This window comes from Callithrix jacchus, chromosome 13 (genome assembly GCF_049354715.1).
Source record: "Callithrix jacchus isolate 240 chromosome 13, calJac240_pri, whole genome shotgun sequence".
In the NCBI taxonomy this organism is placed as follows: domain Eukaryota; kingdom Metazoa; phylum Chordata; class Mammalia; order Primates; family Cebidae; genus Callithrix; species Callithrix jacchus.
In genome coordinates this window covers 104496685-104524365 of record NC_133514.1, presented here as the reverse complement: position 1 = coordinate 104524365, position 27681 = coordinate 104496685, and the positions used below count along the sequence as shown (strand labels likewise).

Genomic DNA, 27681 nt, shown 5'->3' with positions numbered 1-27681 from the left:
TGTAACAATTGTTTCCAAACATTAGGGGTTAACAGGGTGTACCACCCACAGGCCACCTTACCTGTCCTGCCTTGGCGTTCTCACAGACAAAAGCTTCATAGAATCTGGGGAACTCTGGAGCGTTGTCATTCACATCTAAGACTTTGATTGTAACAGGAACACTTCCAACCTGGGAGGGATTGTCTAAAGAGAACACAAGGAAAACCAAACGTGAGAGTTTAGTAATGCCAAAAAAAAAAAAAAAAAAAAGAGCAATGGTCATTGCTAGAAGTAGGTATTTGCCTGGTGAGTCTGTGTTGAAAGGAGAAAGTACCTGGAGATGGTGGCAACAGCATAGGGTCCTATGTTGCCTACTAACAATGTGGCCAGACATGAGGAGTTTGGACAGAACAAGGTGTGTGTTGGTGAGCGTTTGCTATCAGCAGTGTGAGGGGAAGGGTGAGGCAAAGGGAGCCAGTGTCAAAAAATGAATCTTAAAAAGAGGTTTTCAACCTCTCATTTGGCTCAGACTTCAAGTTCTGGAATTAAAGGCAGGTCAGTTTTATATTCTGGGCTTTAAAAGAGCCCATTGCCAATTGGATGGATACTGTGTGGCATTGCTTGGTTTTATTCCTGTGGAATCATCTGTTCTTTGAATTACATTTGCAAAGGTTTCAAGTTATTCACTGGAATAAAGATAACACTACACATTTATTTCTGCTTAGGGACAGGATATTACAGAATCAAACACACACAATCCATAGCTTTGGTTGAGACAGAACTTGCTCATAGTCACTTACGGGGAACTGTGTCTTTGTGGTCTGTGTCTTTTGCTTGGCACTGCCATGCAGAGACAATTTTACAGCTCTGGCAGTCCCCCTCCTGTATTTTTCTGTTTTGGTCACCACACCAAGGAGACAAAACAGAAATTGCAAGAGACAGAAATTACTCTTGGTTAATAATTTTACTAAATCCCAAAATGCACTATTCTTCTGGATCATATTTTTCTTTTTTCCTTTCCCCCAAATATCTATGTTCCATTGTTTTCCCCCTAAACACTTCTATTGCTCGGTTACCAGAATGTGCTAACAAAATTAACATTTATTTCTTCATTATAACAGTGGTGTTATAATGAACAGTTGTCTAACAAATGATGAAAATTCCAGAAAAAGCATAGGATGAATATGATTCACAATCCTACCACCAGAGACATCCATTAGATATGTGACATTATATAGCATGGGTGTCCAAAATTGGAGCTATACACCCTCCCCCGACATACAAGTTACAGTTAAGCAAAACAGAAAAATCAAATTCAGAACATTAATATTTTAGGGTAAGGCTATCCTTTGTCACTGAATATGTTTTGAAAGCATGGGTGTTGATTTCTGTATTATACTGTCATTTTACTATAGGTTGTACTATAATTTATTTAATCTCCTATTAGTAGACATTTAAGTAATTTCCATTTTCTCCCTATTTTAAAATACCATGGCAGTGGAAATTTTCACATATAAATCTTTGTTGATATCTGTCATTATTTTCTTAATATGATGATTGACCGTAGAATTCCTGAGAGAAGGAGTATGAATATTTTGGAGACTCTCAATACATATTGCCAAACTGCCCTCCTGAATGGCTGTTAATTATATAGCCAATAGGTTAGGGACTGCCATTTTTCTAAGCCTTTACTGTCACCAATATTATGAAAAAAATGGAATGTAGTAGTGTATAATCTAATTTTTATTAAGTTTATAATATATATTAATCTAGTTCTTATTAATCTTCCATTACATTTACAAGTTTATTATTTTAATCAATTTGCATATTGATTAACTTTTATTGTAAGATGTTTCAGATTCTTGTGGGCATGGATATATATATGTGTGTATAATGAAAGTGATATGTTATAAATGCTTCCTTTCATACAATTATATATATATATATATATATATATATATATATTTTTTTTTTTTTTTAATTGAGACGGAGTTTCGCTCTTGTTACCCAGGCGGGAGTGCAATGGCGTGATCTCAGCTCACCGCAACCTCCACCTCCTGGGTTCAGGCAATTCTCCTGCCTCAGCCTCCTCAGTAGCTGGGATTACAGGCACGTGCCACCATGCCCAGCTAATTTTTTTTTTTTTATGTATTTTTAGTAGAGACAGGGTTTCACCTTGTTGACCAGGATGGTCTCGATCTCTTGACCTTGTGATCCACCCGCCTTGGCCTCCCAAAGTGCTGGGATTACAGACTTGAGGCATCACACAATAATATTTTATACTCTTGGTACATTCACAATTATATTAAAGATTGAAAGCCCCTTAGATTTCTCAGGAATCTTCCCTTTTCCTCATAGCTGCTTGGGATAATAATGCTATCTCTTACTACTTTTCCATGTTTTGTTTGCTTTTATCTCTAGCACGGGACTAAGTATATAGGAGATCCTCAAAAAAGTATTTGCACTGAATGCATTTACTTACTTGCATAAAGCATGACTTCCATTTCTTCCCTTAAAGGATATAATTTTTGTCACAACAAATTCTAGAAACTTCCACTTTCTATACCGTCTATATTTTGTCACTGCATGGAGACCAGTTTATTATGCTACTTACTCATTTCCATGGCAAGGACAGTGATATTATGCCAAGAAAATTCTTCCCGGTCCAGGGGTCTTGCAGTCATTAGGGCACCTGTTGTAATGTCAACATAGAAAAATCTTCCAGGGTCGCTGCTTCTATCAATGGAGTATCTGCAGAAACATGGATTATATACATCATCTGCATTTGGATAAGCCTATGACAGTGTACCACATGAGAGAGCTGAGTGCCTACCATGTGGAAACCACTTCTGAGTTATGGCTACTGGAAGACTGCATTCGTGGTTTTATTTGTTCAAAAAAAATCCCCTCCTCCTCCAATAAACAAATACAGCTTCAATTTTCTCATTCAAAAAATGAAATAAACAGAATGCCAACAGTCCTGGGGCAGTTTTAAGCTATTTAAATATTGGTTTATGCTATTTAATGCTTGGAATTACCCCCCAAATTTTGGGATATCCTGAGTATCCAACCCTACCTATATTTGTTTAAAATAAATTGTATTCAAATGAGTTCTCAAATGCTAATATGAAACTAGAAAAGGTGAAAAGGTATGGTTTAGTGGGTCCTTATAATCTGTATCAGCTATTGAGAAGAAAAGCTTTGTACCAGGCCCTTTGGTAACATGCTAATGACCCACTTTCTGGCAAACAAAATAATGGTAGTGTATTTACTTGCTGGAGAGCCTTTAACGATGGTATGCTTTTAGCAGCATGGACCAGATCTGGCTAGGTTGTTTACTGTAAAAAAATCCTGGCTGGGCATGGTGGCTCACGCCTATAATCCCAGCACTTTGGGAGGCCGAGGCGGGTGGATCACAAGGTCAAGAGATCCGAGACCATCCTGGTCAACAAGGTGAAACCCCGCCTCTACTAAAAATACAAAAATTAGCTGGTTATGGTGGTGCACACCTGTAGTCCCAGCTACTCGGGAGGCTGAGGCAGGAGAATTGCTTGAACCCAGGAGGCAGAAGTTGCGGTGAGCCGAGATCGCGCCATTGCACTCCAGCCTGGGTAACAAGAGCGAAACTCCGTCTCAAAAAAAAAAAAAAAAATCCTAGAGTTTATGAATTTGTGGGTGTACAGCCTGCTGGAAAATGTCACATAAGCTATGCAACTAATGGTGTATATCAAGCAAATGTTCCATAACAAAAATGGATCTTTGTGTTCAAGCAGTGCACTTCACCCATTGCTTCCATCTTTCATGTTCAGTGTGGACCAACATGCATTTTTATGCAAGAAAAGGACATTTATGGGCACCTGTGCCTGACAGTTTTAGCACTCTCCAAGGGGAGAATGACTCATATTTTGCTGTTGTCTGTATCATTTGAGCCATTAGTTAACTAGGTCCTAGGTAAGATCTGTATTTCCAGTTGAATCTGATTTGGAATTCTGTTGTGTGGTCTCACCTGTGTTATCTTGTCTGGTCCCCATCTTGGAAAATTTAACAAATATGGAGGGAGGCTCAGGCATGTGGAAATTAAAAACCCTCTATAAGGGATTTTGATATGTAGCTATGACTGAGAACCATCAATGAGAACCTTATGTAGTCCTTGGTAAAGGCCAAGTAATTTTTATCATTTTTATTAAAAAAAAATTTTTTTGAGGTGGAGTCTTGCTCTGTTGCCCAGGCTGGAGTGCAGTGGCGTGATCTCAGCTCATTGTAGCCCCTGCCTTCCAGGTTCAAGCGATTCTTCTGCTTCAGCCTCCCAAGTAACTGGAATTATAGGTGCCCTCCACCATGCCTGGCTAATTTTACTATTTAAATTAGTAGAAATTTAAATTAAATTTCTATTTAAATTCTATTTTTAGTAGACACATGCTTTCATCATGTTGGCCAGTCTGGTCTTGAACTCCTGACCTTAAGTGATCCACCTGCCTCAGCCTCCCAAAGTGCTGGGATTACAGGCATAAGCCACCTTGCCTGGGCATTTTAATTTTTTACTTGACAAGTAATATCTGTATATATTTATGGGGTACAGTGTGGCATTTTGATACATGTATTCTAGTATACTTCGTAGAATGCCCAAATCAGGCTGATTAACATGTCTATTACCTCACATATGTATTTCTTTTTGCAGTAAGACCATTTAAAATCTATTCTTTTCAGAATTTTGAAATATACAATACATTATTATGAACTGTAGTTACCATGCTGTGCAATAGATCACAGGAACTTATTATCCCTTCCTGAAGCTTTGAACCTTTTGACTCTTTTCCCTGTTTGCCCACCAGCCTCTGGCAATCACCACTGTACTCGCTACTTCTGTGAGTTTGACTTTCTTACATTCTACATATAACTGAGATCATGTGGTATTTGTCTTTCTGTGCATGGCTCATTTAGCATAATGTTGTCTAGATTCATTCATGTTGCAAGTAACAGAATTTATTTCTTTTTAAAAGCTGAATTGAATAGTTAAGGCTAAAATGAATATTCCATTGTATATATATGCCACATCGTTTTTACCCATTCATCTGTTGATGGGCACTAGGGTTGTTTCTGTATCTTGGCTACTGTGAATAATGCTGCAGTGAGTATGAAAGTGGAGACATTCTTTGACATACTAATTTTAGTTCCTTTGGATATATACCCAGAAGTGAGATTGCTGGATCATATGGTAATTCTCTTTTCAGTTTTGTTGAGGAACCTCCATACTGTTTTCTAAAATGGCTATACTAACATTCTGATCAGCAGTGTGCAAGGGTTCCCTTTTTCTACACACCCTAGCCAACACTTAAGTTTCTTGTTTTTGACAACAGACATTCTAACAGGTGTGAGATGATATCCCATTGTGGTTTTAGTTAGCATTTTTCTGATGATTAGTGATGTTGAGCATTTTTTTCATGTATCTACTGGTCATTTATATGTCTTCTTTTGAGAAATGTCTCTTCAGGCATTTTGCACATTTTTAAACAGGGTCATTTGTCCTAATTTTGATATAATATTACAAAGCTGTAGTAATTAAAACAGCTGGAATTAAAACAGACACATCAACCAACTAAATAGGATAGAAAGCTCAGAACTGAACTAATGGGTCTCAGTCAATTAACTGATTTTTGACAAAGGTTCCAAGAACACATAATGTGGAAAGGACAGTCTCTGCAATAAACAGTGTTGAGAAAATTAGATATCCACGTGCAGAAGAACGGAAATGGACCCTTACCTGACCCCTTATGCAAGAATCAAAATGGATTAAAGACTTAAATGTTAATACCTGAAACCATCAAACTACTAGACCAAACCTTAGGGGGAAAGCTCCACAGTGTTGGCCTGGGCAATGATTTCTTGGATATGGCCCCAAAAGCACACACAAAAGCAAAAATAGAAAAATGGGATTGTATCAAAGTGAAAAACTTCTGCACAACAAAGGAAGCAATCAACAGAATGAAGAGACAACCCACAGATTGGGAGAAAATATTTGCAATTCTTTTCATAGAATAAGGGGCTAATATCCAAAATATATAAATAACTCAATAACAAGAGAACAACCCTATGTTTAAAAGACCAGCAATTACAAGAGTTGCCACCAACTGAATATCAGGCACTTCACTATGTACTTAATACACAGCTTCTTTTAAAATTGTTTCAACATCTCTGGGAGGTAGTTATTATCCCAATCAACAGATAGGGAGACTGAGGCTTAAAGAAGTCACCTTTTTTTCCTTTCTTTAGAAATGGAATCTCTCCCTGTCACTCCAGCTGGAGTGGTGCAGTGGCATGACCAAACTCACTGCAGCCTCAAACTCCTAGGCTTCAGTGATCCTTCTGCCTCAGGCTCCTGAGCAGCTGGGACTAGAGGCATGTACCACCCCACTTGGATGGTTAATTTTCTTTTTTAAACAGAATCTTGCTGTGTTGCCCAGGCTGGTCTTAAACTTCTACCCTCAAGTTATTTTCCTGCCTCAGCCTCCCAAGTGGATTATAGGCATAAGCCACTGCAACCAGCTGTAGTCACTTTTGTGCAGTTACACAGGCAACAATTCGCAGAGGTAAGATGTGAAGCCATCTTTATTGGAGTTATAAGTATTGTGTTTGACTTTAAGCCATATATACAAAGTTATAATTACTGTGTTCTTATAGATTATTTAATAGGGACTGGGGCACATAGAGGAATTGATTTAAAGTCACCAGCAACTGCAATCCATATCTTGAAGTTGTGGAGACAGAGAAGCAGCAATTTTGGAGGGAATAAGCAGTTCCGTTACTATAGTGCATTGTTTTTCAGATACAGGTTAGTGGATTGTGAAATCAATATGGTGGGTTATGGTTAACATAGAAAGAAAATGAAATAGAATAGAATATATGCATGCCAGACTATCACACGCAGTAAGGGTAAACACTGATGTAAAACCTTTGTTTTATATATATGTGTGTATATGTACATGTCTATGGTTGTGCAGATACAGCTCTTGTTGGTAAAATGTATCGTTTCAAATACAGTGTATTAGAAATTAGGTACTAAAGAGAAAGCTGATGAGTAAGGGCTAGATAAATCAGAATCATTTAAGTTGTGACTCCCTAAGAGTTAGGAAATAGAAGGAAGAAAATTAATGTTTCTCTCTGCCTGTGACCCTATTTAGTGAACATTTACTGTATGCCAGGCACTGCTCAGCACACACCACCTATATGGACTCATTTAATCTTTATAATAACACCACAAGGTAAGCACCATTATGATCCTCATTTTATAGGTAAGAAAAGTGAGAAGTAGAGTGTTTAGGTCCCTTGCCCAAGGTCACAGTGCTCGGAATCAATCCCAGGCAGTCTAGCAGCAGGTTTCTGCTCCCAGCCACCAGGCCATGTTGCCTTTCTGACATGTAGTCTATATGTCAGAGAGATTGTCTGAGGAAACAAGACTTGAACTTTTAAAGATAAGAGTGTGTACTAGTCCGTTCTCACACTGCTAATAAAGACATCTTCAAGACAGGGTATTTTATAAAGGAAAGAAGTTTAACCGACTCACATTTCAGCTTGGCTGGGGAAGCCTCAGGAAACTTACAGTTATGGAGAAGAGGGATGCAAAATGTCCCTTCCATGGTGGTAGGAGGGAGAATAAGTGCCAAGGGAAGGAGAAGCCCCTTATAAAACCATCAGATCTTTTGATAACTCACTACCATGAGAACAACATGGGGGAAACCATCCCCATGATTCAGTTATTTCCACTTTGTCCCACCCTTGACACATGGGGATTATTACAGTTCAAGGTGAGGTTTAGGTGGGAACACAGAGCCAAACTGTATCGGAGTGACAGTGAATAGTTGCCTTTTTAATACAGAAAAACACATGCTGCAGAATTCATTTAAAATGGACTAGATCATTAAGCATAAACTTAGTTTTAAATTCTACTATTTTAAGAATTAAATTTTCTCTAAATTAAAAAGCAAAATAAAACACTGATTGGCTCATGACAGTCTTCTCTTTCAGCTTTCCACACATACGAAGAGCCAGCATGTGGTCCATGGAGCCATCTCCCTGATGGCAGCTCTTCAGGCTGCAGGCATGATGCCAGGGGGAGAGGCAGCCTATGAGAAAGCAGCTTTCTATACCCAAACCTATGGCACCATAGCAAGTGTCACAGATGGCATGGGAGAGGGAGTGATAGAAATAACTAACCCACAGGACCCCTGACAGTACTGCCAGGGCTGACACACCAGGAGCCTTCCTCAGAAAAGCCTCCCTCATCGAGGGGAATCCCTCTCCAATTTCTCCAACAGGGCCTGAATTGAGGGAATAATAGCCTTTGTTTCCCTAAATCAGATGCTGGGTCAATTTTCAGGAGGCGGAGAAAAATTAAAGGTATAGATTCAGATGGAAAATGAGGAAATTGGGACACACTTGTGAATTATGTAGGTGGTTTTCCTTTCTTAACCATTACATTCTTACCTCCTGTGAGCAGAATCGGCATCACACAGGTACAAAGCTGCCCAGAACCAGCGGTAGCTGGTGCTTTTCAGACTCCCTGCTTGTTGCTTAGCTGAGGACATCTGAATTTGGGAGCAGTTTGGAGGTGGGGTATCAGAAGAAGGCTGGCTAAGTCCACACACATTCTGGGAAGGAACTGGGGGGAGGTAGTTTCCACATCAGCAGAAGCCTCTTTCAGTTGCCAAATGGCTCAGTATCCTGCTTGTCATAGTCCTTGAGCATGTATTAAAAATTCAGGGAATTCAAGCATTGTCTTTTCATGTACATATCACTAAATCTGGAGATTCTGTTTTGGGGCTTACCAGTAAATGAGGACCAGCATATATTCCTGAACACACCATCAACTTTCTAGAAAGGAAATGATTAAAGTCCTAATAAGCTTTGAGAAATATCAAATGGCCTTTTATTTGTAACATTTTAACTTCAGGTGATATGTTGATTTTTTGAATGATTTAATAGATAGTTTCTCCTTAGGAATATAAATCTCATTTATTCTTTGTAATAGAAATGCAGATGATGAATTAGCCATGCAGCATATAACTATGCAAATTATTTTAAAAGAAAGTAACTTTAATATGAAAAATAAGGAAAAGAAGAGCAGTTTGGTGAAAGATAACAGAAGAAAGGAATTCCCAAATTGGTTTTTCAATGAGATCCAGAGAGTTAAGTTTAGGTACATTTCCCTCTGAGAATCTGGGACCCCTAGTGGTTCTTTTTGGGTCCAGGGACCATTCTTGGTTGCACTGGGATAGTACAAAGAGTCAGGGACCTTATATCTAAGAGTAAGAATTCCAGTCTTTCTTTGCAACCAAAATGCAGAGGGAGAATTATCCCCAAATCTGATCATTAGAATTTCACATTGCCCCATGTGCCTGAGCTGGGTCTTATTACCTCTGGGCTTGTGGCCTTGTTCTTGCCAATTTCCATCTGAGGATCTGCAGTCCTGCCCCAGAATAGCCCAGTGGACCCTGCCCTCTGGCCTGTTCACTCTTGTATTCATCCTTCCTGGGTTCTAGTGGACTAGCCAGACACTTCAATATAGACCTCCCTGATGCTAACAGATGTGCTGGCCGACTGATAGTTTTCAATTGGTCATCATCTGAAGCAGCATTTTCTGTTAGCGAGACAAGATTTCTTCATTTTGTCTACCTCATTTTACTTCATGGCAGTAGTGAAAATTTTATTCTTTAAAGTTTCTCTCATATAGTCTTTGGTTACAGGACTAGATTAATTAGTCTATGGTGGATTAATACATGTTTAATTAATGAATTAGGATAGGAAGGTATATATTCTTGGCTTCCGAAAATACACACTTAAAATGGAATCTGTTTTGTTTTCATTGTGATTGCTCTGGGAATAACATGGTTGCCCTAATCTCTCCCCATCCTAGTTTATATTTAAAAAGCTTCAGGTTGTACTATAACATCTATAAAGTTGTTATATAATACATTAGTTGCCTTTGAAAAAATCAAATATCAGAATTCAAACAAAATCGTTTTTGCCATTTTGATGCTTTACTGGTTGGTTAGAAGAAGTGAATCTCCCCTTAGTACTGTTATTCACTGGAGAAAGCCATTCTTGTGAAACTACAAAAGCACGTTTTCATTAAATACAAAACAGCACTAGGTGAGAGACGTAGCCAGCTGACAGAAAAGGCATTTCATAAAGTGGGTATGTTTAAAATGTGTTATCTGCACTAAAGCCCCAGATTCATTTCACTGTGTGGCTTCCAACAATTAATGTGACAGATGGCTTCCAGCAGCCTTGGAAATCTGATCTTTCATGTCAAGCTTCATAGGTTTGGCAGCTGCTCTGGAAGGTTGTGTGTCAACCTGTCCACCACCTATTTACACTTTGGTTCCAGTTGATGAGAGATGGCCATGACTGTAAGAACAGCTCTCATCTTCTTGAGCAGAAGGATCTTGTTTGGAATCTTTAATTCCAAAACATACTTTGGAGAGATAGACACGTGGTATTAGCATACAAAGACCCATCTATCTGGCCAGTCTACAAGGCATTGAAGTCACTGACAAAAGAAGTAGTTTCTATGTCTGCTCTTTCTATAGAATATGGAATATAGATAGTAGATGTTGTTTTCTTCAGTTTTATAAAGTAAAGCATGTCAAAGATCTGTAAAAGATGGAAGAATACATAATGATTTCCTTTATATTCACCACTGAGAGTGAACAGATTTTAACATTTTGACATCTGTGTGTCTGACTATACTTTATCTGAGACAGTGGTTCTCAACCAGGGGTGATTTTGCACCACCTCCCTGGACATTTAGCAACATCTGGGGACATTTTAGGTGGTTACAACTCAGAAGGTGCTGCTGGCATTTAGTGGGAAAGCCAGAGACGTTGCTAAACACAGTTCAATGCACAGGAGAACCCCTCTACAACAACACAGAATTATCCAGTCCCAAATGTCAATAGGACCATGATTGAGAGCTAAGGGGTGTGTGTGTGTGTGTGTGTGCACGCGCGTGCGTGTGTGTGTGTGTGTGTGTGTGTCTACCAATTGAAAGGGAGTTGTAGACATGACACTTGTAAATAACCTGACAAGGCCATGTTACTTAAGGAAAAACAACAACAACAACAAAAAACAGAGGAGAGTCTCCAGAAATGGGATAGAGAAGAAAGAAACAAAGGGAAAGGGTCTAGAAAAGTACATACAGGGGAAGGGAAGATTCCAGCGTATAAGGAAAAGGTGAAATCTAGGAAAACCTGATTGAGTTGTTGGTCACATCTGGGTCCTTGGCAGAAATGATCTGTATGGTCGTTCCAATTGCCACATCCTCAGGCACCTCCACAAAGTAAAAGCCAGGTTCAAATACAGGGGGCTCGTCCACATCTTCCACACTGATGTGCACTGTTGTTGTGTCCTGAAATGGGCCCAAGTTCAGAAAGCGCATCTCTAGATGAGGATTGGCTCCCTCCACCTTTAGGGTGTAGCTTTTCTTGCTTTCAAAACTCAGGGGCTGAAAAGTAATGATAGGAAAATTGATTCACTGAGGTTCAAGGACTGAGGTTCAAGGTTCAAAATATGCGAAGGTTCAAAAGGATGCCCAATATTGATGGCTGGTGGGAAGATTCTTCAATTCATTAAATGGAAAAAAGGTAAAGGGGAAAGAAGGGAAATCTTTGTCTTGTTCCATTATTCTTGGTCTTAATGTCAGTTTCAATACTTAGGGTAAAGAATATAAAGAAGATACAAGATGGTTAAGGAAGCCAGTTTAGTAATAATTTGCCCACTTATTCTGAGTAAACTTGGCTTCAATTGTCTACCCTTCAATCAGCCTGGTCTTTAGAGAGATCCTCCTAGGAAGCCCCTCAGTCCTGGACCCAATTTACCTGGGGCCGTCTCAGTTCCAAAATGAAAAGTTTCATTTCCTAGGACCCTATTCTATCCCAGGCAAACCAGGACAGTTGGTCACATCATCTTTAGAGGTGCTTGCTCATTTGAAAAGACCTCACAACAATTTAGAACAAGTTTGTGTTCCAAACACAAACTTCCATATGTATTCCAGATATTCTCTCTCTCTCTCTCTGTCTGTCTCTCTGTCTCTCTGTCTGTCTCTCTCCATACCTATCTGTTATCTATCTGTCTTCCAGAATATTCATGCAACTGAGGCCTAGGCTTTTGTTTTTTTCCTTAAAAAATTGTTCTTGAGTACAAAGGCGATATTGATTCTTTCCAAGAAACTGTGCTTCACAAGGTTCTCAAGTCCTGTGTCAGATCAATGTTTGTATATTTAATTCATTATACATAATCCCTTTTTTTATCATTATTATTTGAGACAGTCTCACTGTGTCACCCAGGCTGGAGTGCAATGGCGTGCTCTCAGCTCACTGCAAACTCCACCTCCCAAGTTTAAGCAATTCTCCTGTCTTAACCTCCTAAGTAGCTGGTATTACAGGCATGTGCCACTATGCCTGCCTAATTTTGTATTTTTAGTAGAGACGGGCTTTTGCCATGTTGGTCAGGCTGGTCTCAAACTCCTGACCTCAGGTGATCTGCCCGTCTCAAACTCCCAAATTGCTGAGATTACAGGCATGAGCCATCACAGCCAGCCGAAAATCCATTTTAAAACTGAAATTTGACATTTTAGAGTTGAAGAACCCAACAGTCAGGATGCTCAGAAGCCTGGAGTTCACTCATATGGTTATGGCTTGTCCACAAGGGCTTAATTTTGTCTATAAAATTCTATTGCATAAAATATATTTTTTGGTTCTGTTTTTTGGTTTATTCCTATCTTCAGAATGTTTTATTTAAAAATAAATACAGTGCTCCAGGGCAAAAAGTGAATTTAAAATGCTATTTCTGAAGAATAATCTATTTTTGTTTAAAGCTGTTGAACATGTGTAAATGTTTAAAGCAACAAGTATTTCAGAACATCAATATTAAAAAAAAATCTTGGAATATTAAGTCCCATAAAATAACAGTGAATAGCAAAACAGTTACTAGAATTTAAAAGTTGTGTGTCAGCATAGCAATAACTTACATACATTTTTCTAGTTAAACATCACTTTTTAAAATAAAATATGTTGCATGGCAGCACATTTCATGTTAGAGAGAGGCATGTATCCATTTAAACAACTGCTTTGCTTTTTGAAACAAAATATCAGTAGGAGTTGCTTTAACTAGATTTGTTATTTTCTTTCTTTAAAAAAAAAATCAACTACACTTTTTGGCCAGGAGCTGTGGTTCATGCCTGTGAGTCCAACACTGTAGGAAGCTGAGGTGGGAGGATTTCTTGAGGCCATGATTTCCAGACCAGCCTAGACAACATAATGAAACCCACGTCTCTCCTAAAAAAAAAAAAAAAAAAGTTAGCAGGGCATGGTGGCATGCACCTGTAATCCCAGCTACTTGGGAGGCTGAGGCAGGAGGATGGCTTCAGCTCAGTTTAGAGTGAGCTATGATGGCACCACTGCACTTTAGCCTGAGCGACAGAGAGATGCCCTGTCTCAAAAAAATTACCTTAAAAATTGATACATAATAGATGTACTTATTTCCAGGGTACATCTGACTATATAATACATTCATATAGTTGCTATCTTCACATTTTAATAAAGAAGTTTTTTTGTTTTGTTGCTGTTGTTGGTTTACTGCTTGTTTACTGTTTACTTAGCACCAGACATGGTACTTTGGTTTTCATGGGTCGCCAACCATTTCCATTCAAACCAAGAAGCCCGACTCTGCCAGCCAGCCTGCCTCCCTAGTTGTCATTGAAAAGGCAAGGTTTTCAAAAACAGGGAAATCTGCCAGTCAGATTAATGATCTATTTGAAGAACTATTTCACCAATTCACTTATGCTTGCTCCCTAAATCGAAACATTTTTCTTTCGTGGTAAATTACATTTATATACTCTTAAAATTCTTTATGTATTTGTAACACAAATGTGGACACTATTGTTCATGTTAGGTATGAGCTAGGCAAAACTTGTTTTCCCTTAATTTTAAATTGTTATTCTAATTTTGTGTAAAATTTGTATGTTTTAAAAATTAAACATACAAATTAAGATATAATTTACATACATTACATAAATTACAATTTGTTTTTTTTAGTGTAAAGTTTGCAGGTTTTGACTAGTGTATTTAACCCTGTGTCTGCTGTGATAATTGAGCTATGTAGCTGTTTCATCACCTCGTGACCCGAACTCTGTGCCCCTTTGCAATCTACCTCTCCCCTCCCACCCAGCTTCTGGCAACCACAGATTCATTTCTGTCCCTATTGCAAGAATGTCATATTAATGGAGTCATTCAGTGTGTAATCTTTTGAGTCTGGTTTCTTTTACTTAGCATGATGCATTTGAGATTCATCCATGTTGCATGAGTAAGGAGTTTTTGTATTTGTTTTTGTTTTTTGAGAGAGTCTCACTCTGTCACCCGGGTTGGAGTGCAGTGGCATGATCTGGGCTCAATGAAATTTCCACCTCCTGGGTTTAAGCAATTCGCCTCAGCCTCCCAGGTAGCTGGGACTACAGGTGTGCACCACTATGCCAGGCTAACTTTTGTATTTTTAGTAGAGGTAGGGTTTCACTATGTTGGAAAGGCTGGTCTTGAACCCTTGACCTCAGGTGATCAGTCCACCTAAAGTGCTGGGATTACAGGCATGAGCCATTGTGCCTGGTGAGTTTTTTCTTTTTTCTTTCCAAGTAGATGTACAGATGTACAACAGCTGATTTATCCATTATCCACTAGAGAAACATTTGTGTTTTTTTCCAATTTTTTATCAGTTATGAATAAAGCTGCTATAAATATTTGCATACAGACTTTTGTGTGAGCATAAAATTTCATTTTACTGGGGTAAATACCTAGGAGTGGAGTTGCAGCATTGTATAGTAAATATATTTTTAACTTTACAAGAAACTTCCAAATGAATTTTCAGAAAGGCAGTACCAGTTTGAATTCCCACCAGGAATGTATGAAAGCTCTAGTTTCTTCACATCTTCTTCAGCACTTTGTTTTGCCAGTTTTAAAAACTCTTTTTCCTACTGTGTGTGAAGTGACATCTCATTGTGGTTCTGATTTGCATTTCCCTACTGCCTCATGATGCATCTTTCCATGTCTTCTTGAAGAGGTCTTTATTTCTATATTCAAGTTCACTATCAGATGTGTGATTTGCAAATATTCTCTCCTAATCTGTGATTTGCCTTTTCATTCTCTTAACAGTGTCATCTTTTAAAATAATAATTATTATATTATTATTATTGTACTTTAAGTTCTGGGAAACATGTGCAAAATGTACAGCTTTGTTACACAGGTATACACATGCCATGGTGTTTGCTGCATTCATCAACCTGACATCTACATTAGGTATTTCTCCTAATGCTATCCCTCTCCTAGGCTGGCCATCCCCTCACAGGCCCCAGTGTGTGATGTTCCCCTCCCTGTGTCCATGTGTTCTCATTGTTCATCTCCTACTTATGAGTGAGAACTTGCGGTGTTTGGTTTTCTGTTCCTGTGTTAGTTTGCTGAGAATGATGGTTTCCTGCTTGATCCATGTCCCTGCAAAGGACATAAACTCATCCTGTTTTATGACTGTATAGTATTCCATGGTGTATATATGCCACATTTTCTTTATCCAGTCTATCATTGATGGGCATTTGGGTTGGTTTCAAGTCTTTGCTATTGTGAATAGTGTTGCAATAAACATATGTGTGCATGTGTCTTTATAGTAGAATGATTTATAATCTTTTGGGTATATATACCCAGTAATGGGATTGCTGTGCCAAATGGTATTTCTGGTTCTAGATCCTTGAAGAATCACCACAGTATCTTCCACAATGGTTGAACTAATTTACACTCCTACCAACAGTGTAAAAGCATTCCTATTTCTCCAAATCCTCTCCAGCATCTGTTGTTTCCTGACTTTTTAATGATCATCATTCTAACTGGTGTGAGATGGTATCTCATTGTGGTTTTGATTTTCATTTCTCTAATGACCAGTGATGATGAGCTTTTTTTCATATGTGTGTTGGCTGCATAAACATCTTCTTTTGAGAAGTGTCTGTTTATATCCTTCTCCCACTTTTTGATGAGGTTTTTTTTTTTTTCTTGTAAATTTGTTTAAGTTCCTTGTAGATTCTGGATATTAGCCCTTTGGCTAAATTTTTCTCCCATTCTGTAGGTTGCCTGTTCACTTTGATGATAGTTTCTTTTGCTGTGCAGGAGCTCTTTAGTTTAATTAGATCCAATTTGTCAATTTTGGCTTTTGTTGCCATTGCTTTTGGTATTTTAGTCATGAATTCTTGGTCCATGCCTATGTCCTAAATGATATTGTTTACATTTTTTTTAGGGTTTTTATGGTTTTAGGTCTTACATTTAAGTCTTTAATCCATCTTGTATAAGGTGTAGGGAAGGGGTCCAATTTCAGTTTTCTGTATATGGCTAGCCAGTTTTGCCAATGCCATTTATTAAATTGGAAATCCTTTCCCCATTGCTTGTTTTTGTCAGGTTTGTCAAAGATCAGATGGTTGTAGATGTGTGGCATTATTTCTGAGGCTTCTGTTCTGTTCCATGGGTCTATATATATGTTTTGGTACCAGTACCATGCTGTTTTGTTTACTGTAGCCTTGTAGTATACTTTGAAGTCAGTTAGTATGATGCTTCCAGTTTTGTTCTTTTTGCTTAGGATTGTCTTGGCTATATGGGCTCTTTTTTGGTTCCATATGAAATTTAAAGTAATTTTATTTTTCTAATTTTATGAAGAAAGTCAATGGTACCTTGATGGGGATAGCATTGAATCTGTAAGTTACTTTGGGCACTAGGGCCATTTTCACAATATTAATGAGCATGGAATGTTTTTCCATTTGTTTGTGTCCTCTCTTACTTCCTTTTGCAATGGTTTGCAATTCTCCTTGAAGAGGTCCTTCACATCTCTTGTAAGTTGTAACCCTAGGTATTTTATTCTCTTTGTAGCAATTGTGAATGGGCATTCACTCATGATTTGACTTTCTGTTTCTCTGTTATTGGTGTACAGGAATGCTTGTGATTTTTGCACATTGATTTTGTATCCTGAGACTTTGCTGAAGTTGCTTATCAGCTTAAGGAGATTTGGGGCTGAGACAATGGGGTTTTCTAAATAGACAATTACGTCATTTGCAAACAGAGACAATTTGACTTCCTCCCTTCCTATTTAAATATCAATTATTTCTTCCTCTTTCCTGATTGCCCTGGCCAGAACTTCCAATGCTGTGCTGAACAGGAGTGGTGAGAGAAGGCATCCTTGTCTTTTGCCGGTTTTCAAAGGGAGTGCTTCTAGCTTTTGCCCATTCAGTATGATATTGGCTGTGGGTCCATCATAAATAGTTCTTATTATTTTGAGATATGTTCCATCAATACCTAGTTTATTGAGAGTTTTTAGCATGAAGCAGTGTTGAATTTTATCAAAGGCCTTTTCTGCATCTATTGAGATAATTATGGTTTTTGTCATTGGTTCTGTTTATGTGATGGATTATGTTTATTGATTTGCTTATGTTGAACCAGCCTTGCATCCCAGCTTGATAGTGGTCGATAAGCTTTCTGATGTGTTGCTGGATTCGGTTTTCCAGTATTTTCCTGAGGATTTTCGCATCGATGTTCATTAGGAATATTGGCCTGAAATTTTCTTTTTTGTTGTGTCTCTGCCAGTTTTGGTATCAAGATGATGCTGGCTTTATAACATGAGTTAGGGAGGAGTCCTTCTTTCTCTATTGTTTGAAATAGTTTCAAAAGGAATGGTACCAGCTCTTTATACCTCTGGTAGAATTTGGCTGTGAATCTGTCTGGTTCTGGGTTTTTTTTGGTTGGTAGGCAATTAATTCCTGCCTCAATTTCAAACTTGTTATTAATCTGTTCAGGAATTTCACTTCTTCCTGGTTTGGTCTTGGGCAGATGTATGTGTCCAGGAATCCATCAGTTTCTTCTAGATTTTCTGGTTTATTTGTGTAGTGGTATTTATAGTATTCTCTGATAGTAGTTTGTATTTCTGTGGGATCAGTGGTGATATCCCCTTTATAATTTTTTATTGTGTCTATTTGATTCTTCTCTCTTTTCTGCTTTATTATTCTGGCTAGTGGTTTATCTATTTGTTAATCTTTTCAAAAAACCAACTCCTGGTTTCATTGATTTTTTGAAGGGTTTTTCATGTCTCTATCTCCTTCAGTTCTGCTCTGATCTTAGTTATTTCTTGTCTTCTGCTAGGTTTTGAATTTGTTTGCTCTTACTTCTCTAGTTCTTTTAATTTTGATTTTAGGGTGTCAGTTTTAGATCTTTCTTGCTTTCTCTATGGGCATTTAGTGTTGTAAATTTCCCTCTAGACACTGCTTAAAATGTGTCCCAGAGATTATGGTACATTGTGTCTTTGTTCTTATTGGTTTCAAAGAACTTCTTTATTTCTGCCTTAATTTTGTTATTTACCCAGTAGTCATTCAGGAGCAGGTTGTTCAGTTTCCATGAAGTTGTGTGGTTTTGAGTGAGTTTCTTAATCTTGAGTTCTAATTTGATTGCACTGTGGTCTGCAAGATTGTTATGATTTCCATTATTTTGCATTTGCTGAGGAGTGTTTTACTTCCAATTATGTGGTCAATTTTAGAAAACATGTGAAGTGGTACTGAGAAGAATGTATATTCTGTGGATTTCAGGTGGAGAGTTCTGTAGGTGTCTATTAGGTCTTCTTGGTCCAGAGCTGAGTTCAAGTCCTGAATATCCTTGTTAATTTTCTGTCTTGCTGAGCTGTCTAATATTGTCAGTGGGGTGTTAAAGTCTGCCACTATTACTGTGTGGGACTAATATTGACAGTGGGGTGTTAAAGTCTGCCACCATTATTGTGTGCCACTAAGTCTCTTTGCAGGTCTCTAAGAACTTGCTTTATGAATCTGGGTGCTCCGTATTAGATGGATATATATATTTTGGAAAGTAAGCTTTTCATCTTTCATTGATTCCTTTACCATTATATAATGCCCTTTTTTGATCTCTGTTGGTTTAAAGTATGTTTGATTAGAGACTAGGATTGTAACCCCTGTTTTTTTTTTTGTTTTTTTTTTTTTTTTTTTTTTTGCTTTCTGTTTACTTGGTCAATCTTTCTCCATCCCTTTATTTTGAGACAATGTGTGTCTTTGCACACGAGATAGGTCTTCTGAATACCAATGGGTCTTGCCTCTTTATCCAAGTTTCCAAGTTGCCAGTCTGTGTCTTTTAATTGGGGCATTTATATTTAAGGTTAATATTGTTATGTGTGAATTTCATCCTGTCATTATGATGCTAGCTGATTATTTTGCCCAGTAGTTGATGCAGTTTCTTCATAGTGTCAATGGTCTTTACAATTTGGTATGTTTTTGCAGTGACTGGTACCGGTTTTTCCTTTCCATATTTAGTACTTCCTTCAGGAGCTCTTGTAAGGCAGGCCTCGTGGTGACAAAACCTCTCAGCATTTGTTTGTCTGTAAAGGATATTATTTTTTCTTCACTTGTGAAACTGGGTTTGGCTGGATATGAAATTCTGGGTTGAAAAATCTTTTCAGGAATGTTGAATATTGGCCCCCACTCTCTTTTGACTTTTTTGATTTCTGCAGAGAGATCTGCTGTGATTCTGATGGGCTTACCTTTGTGGGTAACCCAACTTTTCTCTCTGCCTGCACTTAACATTTTTTCTTTCATTTTAACCTTGGTGAATCTGATAATTATGTGTCTTGGGCTTGCTCTTCTCAAAGTGTATCTTTGTGGTATTCTATTTCCTGAATTTGAAGTTGGCCTGTCTTGCTAGGTTGGGGAAGTTTTTTGGATAATATCCTGAAGAGGGGTTTCCAGCTTGGTTCCATTCTCTCCATCACTTTCAGGTACACCAGTCAAATGTGGGTTTGGTCTTCATATTCCCATATTTCTTGGAAGCTTTGTTTGTTCCTTTTCATTCTTTTTTTCTCTAATCTTGTCTTCATGCTTTATTTTATTTTGTTGGTCTTCAGTCTCTCATATCCTTTCTTCCATTTGATCAGTTCAGCTATTGATACTTGTGTATGCTTCATGTAGTTCTCTTGCTGTGTTTTTCGGCTCCATCAGGTCATTTATGTTCTTCTCTAAACTGGTTATTCTAGTTTGCAATTCCTCTAACCTTTTTTCAACGTTCTTAGCTTCCTTGCATTGGGTTAGAACATGCTGCTTTAGCTTGAAGGAGTTTGTTATTACCACTTTCTGAAGCCTACTTCTGACAATTCATCAAACTCATTCTCCATCCAGTTTTCTTCCCTTGATGGTGAGGAGTTGTGATCCTTTCGAGGAGAAGGGGCATTCTGGTTTTTGGAATTTTCAGCCTTTTTGCACTGGTTTTTCTCATCTTTGTGGATTTATCTACCTTTGGTCTTTGATGCTGGTGACCTTCAGATGACGTCCTTTTTGTTGATGGATGTCCTTTTTGTTGGTGTTGATGCTATTCCCTTCTCTGTGTTAATTTTCCTTCTAACAGTCAGGCCCCGGCCCCTCTGCTGTGGGACTGCTGGAGTTTCCTGGAAGTCCACTCCAGACCCTGTTTGCCTGGGTATCACCAGCAGAGGCTGTAGCACAGCAAAGATTGCTGCCTGTTCCTTCCTCTGGAAGCTTCATTCCAGAGGGGCACCCACCAGATGCCAGCTGCAGCTCTCCTGTATGAGGTGTCTGTCAACCCCTGCTGGGAGGTGTTCCCCAGTCAGGAGGCATGGGGGTCAGGGACCCACCTGAGGAGGCAGTCTTAGCAGGGCTCTAGTGCTGTGCTGGGAGATCTGTGGCTCTCTTCAGAGACAGTAGGCAGGAATGTTTAAGTCTGCTGAAGCTGCACCCCCAGCAGCCCCTTCTCTCAGGTTCTCTGTCCCAGGGAGATGGGAGTTTTATCTGTAAGTCCCTGACTGGGGCTGCTGCCTTTCCTTCAGAGATGCCCTGCCCAGAGAGGATAAATCTAGAGAGGCAGTCTGGCTTTGGCAAGTTGTGGGGGGCTCCACTCAGTTCGAACTTCCTGGCAACTTTGTTTATACTGTGAGGGGAAAACCGCCTACTCAAGCCTCAATAATGGTGGATGGCCCTCCCCATATCAAGCTGGAGCTGCCCAGGTTGACTTCAGACTGCTGTTCTGGCAGTGAGAATTTCAAGCCAGTGGATCTTAATTTGCTGGGCTCCATGGGGGTGGGATCTGCTGAGCTAGACCACTTGACTCCCTGGCTTCAGCCCCTTTTCCAGGGGAGTGAATGGTTCTGTCTCACTGGTGTTCCAGGTGACCCTGGGGTATGAAAAAAAAAAACCTCCTGCACTTAGCTTAGTGTCTGCCCAAATAGCTGCCCAGTTTTGTGCTTGAAACCCAGGGCCCTGGTGGTGTAGGCATCTGAGGGAATCTCCTGGTCTGCACGTGGTAAAGACCATGGGAAAAGCATAGTATCTTGGCTGGAGTGCACTGTTTCTCATGGCATAGTCTCTAAGGGCTTCTGTTGTCTGGGGAGGGAGTTCTCCACCCACTTGTGTGTCTCGGGTGAGGTGATGCCCCATCCTGCTTCGGCTCACCCTCCGTGGGCTGCACCAACTGTCTAACCAGTCCCAATGAGATGAGCCAGATGCCTCAGTTTGAAATGCAAAAATCGCTTGCCTTCTGTGTTGATCTGGCTGGGAGCCGCGGACTAGAGCTGTTCCTATTCGGCTATTTTGCGGCAACAGTGTCCTTTGAAGAGCAGAAAACTCTTAACTTTGATGAAGTCTTGCTTTTTCTTTTGTAGGTTGGGATTCTGGTGTCATATAGAAGAAAGCTTTGTCCAATCAGGATTACGAAGATTTTCTCCTATGTTTCCTTTTAGAAATTTTATAGCTTTAGTTTTTTACATTTAGTTGCATGATTCATTTTGAGGTTTTCATGGGGTATAATCGAGGTTTATTTCTTTATTTTTTTGCAAATTGTTTCCAATTGTTCCAGCATCTGTTGAAAGCACTAGAGTGCATTTTTAATTATTATTGAAATTCTTTTTAAATGAATTACTTAAGACTTTAAACTCTGTAAGATTTTTGTCTCCCTCACTTCCACATTTAAAATGAAAAACATTGCCCTCAATACTCTGGACTTTATTATTTATGTATTTATTTACCGAGACAAACTCTTGCTTATGTTGCCCAGGCTGGTCTCGACTCCTAGGCTCAAGAGATCCTATCACCTCCAACCCAGGGAGCTGCAACCACTATGTTCAGCTCTTAAAATTTAAATTGCCCACACTTGATATATGAGTTTTGGCTTTTCCCTGTTGAATAGTTTGTGTTCTTTTTATGTTAAATATCAAATAACTGCTTATTTCCATATTCATAATAGAAGTTTAAAAAGTAGTAATATCTGAGAACCCAATTTCCACATTCAGGAAATTTCTTCAAGTTAGAGGATACAAAAATGAAAAGCCGTTATATCCTTAAAAAGTGAGTCATGAAAATTAAGGCACAAAATGGCAATGCAACTTTAATCACTAATCAAGGAGAACTAAGTGTTCCCTCTTTGTTATCTCAGCACATCGTCATGCTTCCTTTTTGGCTCTTCTTCTGTATTACAAGTATTTCTTTGTGCACTGATCCCACTCCCAAGACTTAAGGGCAGTGGCTTCGACTTAGTCAGATTTTTATTCCCCAGGGTCTAGCAAAACCAGAAACTCAAAAGGTATAAAAAAAAAAAATTGTTACATTGAACAGTGCAAAAAGTTTCTCAATGTCAGTATTAACATTTACTGGTTGAGGGATAATATATACAGATTTTGTTAACGTATTTCAGGAGTTTAAGATGCACGATTTTTCATATTTTGATATTTTAGAAATAGGGCTGCTTCTCCAATTGATAATGTCTTACAATTGCTGTCGTCTCAATGAGGGACAAAGGGATCTTTCTAAGCAGTCGTTGTTACTGCCTGTGTAAGCCAGACCTAGTCAAAGCTATTCATGTTGTACTTTGGCGGAGTTCTGCACGTTGTTGGGACTGCATGTGTTGAGCTTTACTGCCTTCTAAAATGTCTTTTAAAATGTTACATTATGATTGGCATTGAAACAAGAGTTATCGTATAGAGAGAACAGCATGCAAACAGCAGCATGCAGTGAATCTAACATTGGTGAAACAAATTTGTCTACCTGTGCCTACAAGAGCACTTTATAGACACTAAACTAGGAAATAGGAAAGCATGGTATTATTTAAATTGGTAAGAAATTTTCTTAAATGACACATAAAACAATGATGAGATTTATAATTCATGACATTTTAACGTTTGATGAAATGTAGAATTTTTGTTCTTTGTGACCTGCATAAGAAGAGAATGGACTCTAAACAATTGCTTTTTGTTGCCATAAGACGTAAGATATACAGAAGACTAGAAAATGGCACATCATGCTCATTCAGAGTAAAGAACATCCTGAAAATTATATATTTCAAGTTATACTTCAAGCATTTAAGAGACTGAAAATCGATTGATTGATTACTTAAAAGTTAAAACGACCAAAGGTATTGGGTAGTAACCAGTGTGGTTTCCTGAAGACCCAGGTCTATTAATGCAAGTCAATTTTTCTGTTTGAAAAGTATGTGCTTCTTAAACAAGTAATAGGCTTAAGGGAAATAAATCAAAAGCAGAACTTTTGTTTCAAATTTATATGACATTATTAATGACAAAGTGGGAAGATGGGCGTGGAACAGACATCTGAGTGAGGGTTGTTCTAAAGGCATAGACTTGAGAGCAGTCAGTGACCTCTAAAGTATTTATTATATGTGATTTGTCCATCTGTCTATCCAACTTATTGACCTCTTTCTTAATTCCATTTTCTGGCAACTCGTAAGTTCAGAAGAGAAATCAAAGTGACCTTGGCAAAATTGATATATGTTTTGATTAAACATGGATATTGTTTTAGTAATGACAGTGAAAAACAGTTCTCCGTCTTAAGAGGCTTCATCTTTTCTGCAGGTAAGGAAGCTGGAGAAAACACATTTTGAGATTTCCTTCAGAGACAGAGTTGTTATGGGTTATAGACTTTTTAAAGCAAGTTGCTTGTAATAGAATCTAAACTATATTGTGATAATACAACATAAATTAATATTATTTTATTATTTAGAATTATACATTATTTTAAGACATAGATACATTTAAATATTGAGAATCCCAAAAGTTTTTTTTTTTGTGATTGCTTAATTGTTTGAATAGAGTTTTTGTACTAAAGAAACAATAAAACTGGTTACAGTGGCTGATGCCTGTCATTTCAGACCTTTGTGAGGCTAAAGCAGGAGTATCACTTGAGCTCAGGAGTTTGAGACCAGCCTGAAAACATAGGGAGACCTTGTATCTACAAAAAAAAAAAAAAAATTAGTTGACTATGATATGATCATGGCTCACTGTAGCCTCGACCTGTGGGCTCAAGCAATCCTTCCACCTCATCTTCTGAGTAACTGGGACTACAGGCTGCAGTGAGCCATAAGCATGCCACTGCACTCCAGCTTGGGTGACAGAGTGAGACCCTGTCTCAAACAAACAACAAAAAAAATTAGTCGGCTGTGGTGGCACATGCCTGTAGTCCCACTACTCAGGAGGGTGAGGTGAAGGATTGCTTGAGCCTATAAGGTCAATGCTGCAGTGAGCCATGATTGTGCCACTGCACTCCAGCATGGGGAACAGAGTGAGACTGTCACAAACAATCAAAACTCCAGTAATTCAGAAATTGGAGCATTTGCCTTATTTACAGTTACCAGTCATAGTTAGCAATGTTTTATTGTTTACTTGAGGCATACCACATAGTAGGGGACCCTATGATATATACCAAATTAGTATTGTTATTTTAATCACCTGTTATAATTGTAGCATGTGATATTAATTCTCAAAGAATGAGAATAGTGTAAGAAATTCTAGTATTTTAATTACATCTAGATTTATTTGATAATTTACAAGTTAATCTCAGCATTTTGCACTGTTTCAAAGTCACTGTGTACAGGATAGAAAGTCTTCTGGTTTGTGGAATTCAGGATCCTTTGCTGTGATTCTGGTTTTTTTTTTTGCCGTGATTGACTGCATCTTAAATAAATACAGAACAAGCATATGAACTCATCCTTTATTCCCTTCTAAAGCAGTGTTAATTCAGTTCTATCAAATAGCATAGAAGAAAGTTATTATACACACTTATTAACTCGTGTTACATTTTAATGTTATGACTGTTGCTTTTGTCAAGGATGTCAGTGACCTCCATGTTCCTAAAGCCTGTGGTTAATTCCTGATGTTCTTATTGGACCTGTAGCAGCCTTTGTCACAGGTGATCACTCCTTCCCTTGGAAGCACATTCTTCATGCCTTCAGGACACTGCACTTCCTCGATTTTCCTCCTGCCCACCCTGGTCTCTCCTCAGTCTCTTTTCCTGTCCTTATGTTTCCCCTGACTTCTTCATGTTGGGGTGCCTCAGGGCTTGTTTCACTGTCCTCGTTCTGTCTATTCTCAGTCCCTTGGAATCTCATTTGTTGTATTTGCTTTAAGTACCATGTATATGCTTATGACTCCCAGATTCATATTTTCAGCCCAGGATCCTTCTCCAAACTCCTCACTCTTAAAACTGTGTCTTATGTCTATTAGACACCAAATAGCCGCGACATGTCTCTACTTGGTGTCTAATAGACTCTGCAAATGTCACATGCCCAGAACTGAATTCCAGTACTTGTCACCCCTGCCACCTGCTGTACTTGCAGACTTCCCTGTCTCAGTTAATGACAGCTTTGTTCTTCTTGTTCGGTTCACCATTCTCTTTCTTCATCCACATTTTTAGGAAATCCTGTTGGCTCTACTTTGAAAATATGTAAAGATTCTAACCACTTCTTATTACCTTCATTCCCACTACTTAGGGGAAACCCTCATCATCTCTTACCTGGATTACTGCAATAGCTTCTCAGCTGGTTTTCGTGTTTCCACTCTTCTCTTCTTAAACTCCCCCCACCTCAACACAGCCTACTGAGTATTTTATAATGAAAACTCAGCCATGTCATCCACCTGTTAAAAATCCTTCAGTCATTCCCCACTTTACTTAGAGTAAAAACCAAAGTCCTTACAGTCAGCCTATATGGTCCTACATGATCTGGCTCCTTTGCTACTTTTCAGACCTCATCTCCTAAGAGTCACCCCACACTCAGCCTTATGACACTGTCCTTGCTGTTCTTGAAAGATAACAGGCATGGACCCACCTCAAAGCCTTTGCTTTGGCTGTCCTTCTGCTTGGAACACTTTCCTCAGTAGTTCCATGCCCATCCTCTTGGGACTGCCATGTACACTTTTCACCAAGAGTCATTTATAAGGCACCTCCCACACCGTCAACCTGCTCCACTCAGTGGTATGACTCAGCTCACTGTAAGTCTTTGCATAAATGCCACTTCTCTGTGATGCCAGTTCCAACCACCAATTTATTTTATTTTATTTTTCCATAAGTTATTTGGGTACAGGTGGTATTTGGTTACATGAGTAAATTCTTTAGTGCCGATTTGAGATTTGGGTGCATCCGTCATCCAAGCAGTATGCACTGCACCATATTTGCAGTCTTTTATCCCTCGCCCCCCATCCTACCCTTCCCTCCAAGTCCCCTAAGTCCACTATATCATTCTTATGTCTTCGCATCCTCACAGCTTAGCTCCCACATATCAGTGAGAACATACAATGTTTGGTTTTCCATCCAGGTCACTGGAAATGCTGTTAGTCCATTGCTTTTTATAACTGTGTAGTATTCCATTGTGTGTGTGTATATATATTTATACCACAGTTTCTTTATCCACTCTTTGACTCATGGACATTTGGTCAACCACCCAATTTAAATTTGAAATGATCTTAGCTTTCCTAGCCTCACTTACTTTGTTCTATTCTGCCATTCACCCCATATCAAGTATCACCTTCTAATAAACTACTTTAGTGACTTGCCGTTTTGATTGTCTTCTTCCCTTGCTAGAATGTAAACTCCATGAGGTCAGAGATTCTTGGTTGTTTATTTACTCTACACTACATGCCTATGACAATATCTGGCACATAGCTGGCAATCAATGAATATTTGTTGAATAAATCATTTAAAATATATTGGGGTTTAAAATGTATTCAAAATAGTGAAGGAAGATTAAATCAATGAATTTTAAAATTAATGTATTTCATTAGATATATATTTACTAGGGAGTTAAAACTTCAATTTGTAAAAAGTTTTATCATCTAGCTAGGTATATCCATATGGGCTTTATGTCACAGAAAGAATGGATAGCTTATCTTGGTAACTTATCATAAAACAAAGGAATTTCAAGGAATAACAGTCATTCAGCAGCTATATTTGATAAAGCTTTTTCAAGTTTAATTAGAATTTATGAATCTTTGAGAAGCAATTATAAATTCCCTGCATGTCATTTATTGATTCATTAATAATATTATGGCTTGCTTTATTGTTATGTATGGTATGCTATAATGCATGTGTTATTCAAGTGCAAATATTGGTCAAGTCATTAACATCATTAGCGAATTAAGCTACAAGTTTTTTTTTTTTTTTTTTCTGAAATGGAGTTTTGCTGTCATTGCCCAGGCTGGAGGGCGATGGAGTGATCTTGGCTCACCACAACCTCTGCCTCCTGGGTTCAATGATTCTCCTGCCTCAGCCTCCCAAGGAGCTGGGATTACAGGCACGCACCACCATGCCCAGCTAATTTTTTGTATTGTTAGTAGAGACGGGCTTTCTCC

At 38.6% G+C, this 27681-nt stretch overlaps 1 protein-coding gene across 1 annotated transcript in view; it reads right to left on the bottom strand.

The window, feature by feature from the left end:
• CDH20 (cadherin 20) overlaps nt 1–27681 on the bottom strand; it is a 219326-nt gene that overhangs the window by 16768 nt on the left and 174877 nt on the right. Inside the window, exons 7-9 of the mRNA XM_002757253.6 lie at nt 11226–11479; nt 2594–2730; nt 62–183 (exon numbers count right to left, since the gene is read on the bottom strand). Coding sequence (XP_002757299.1) covers nt 62–183; nt 2594–2730; nt 11226–11479 — 513 coding nt within the window. The remainder of the gene's footprint in view (nt 1–61; nt 184–2593; nt 2731–11225; nt 11480–27681) is intronic.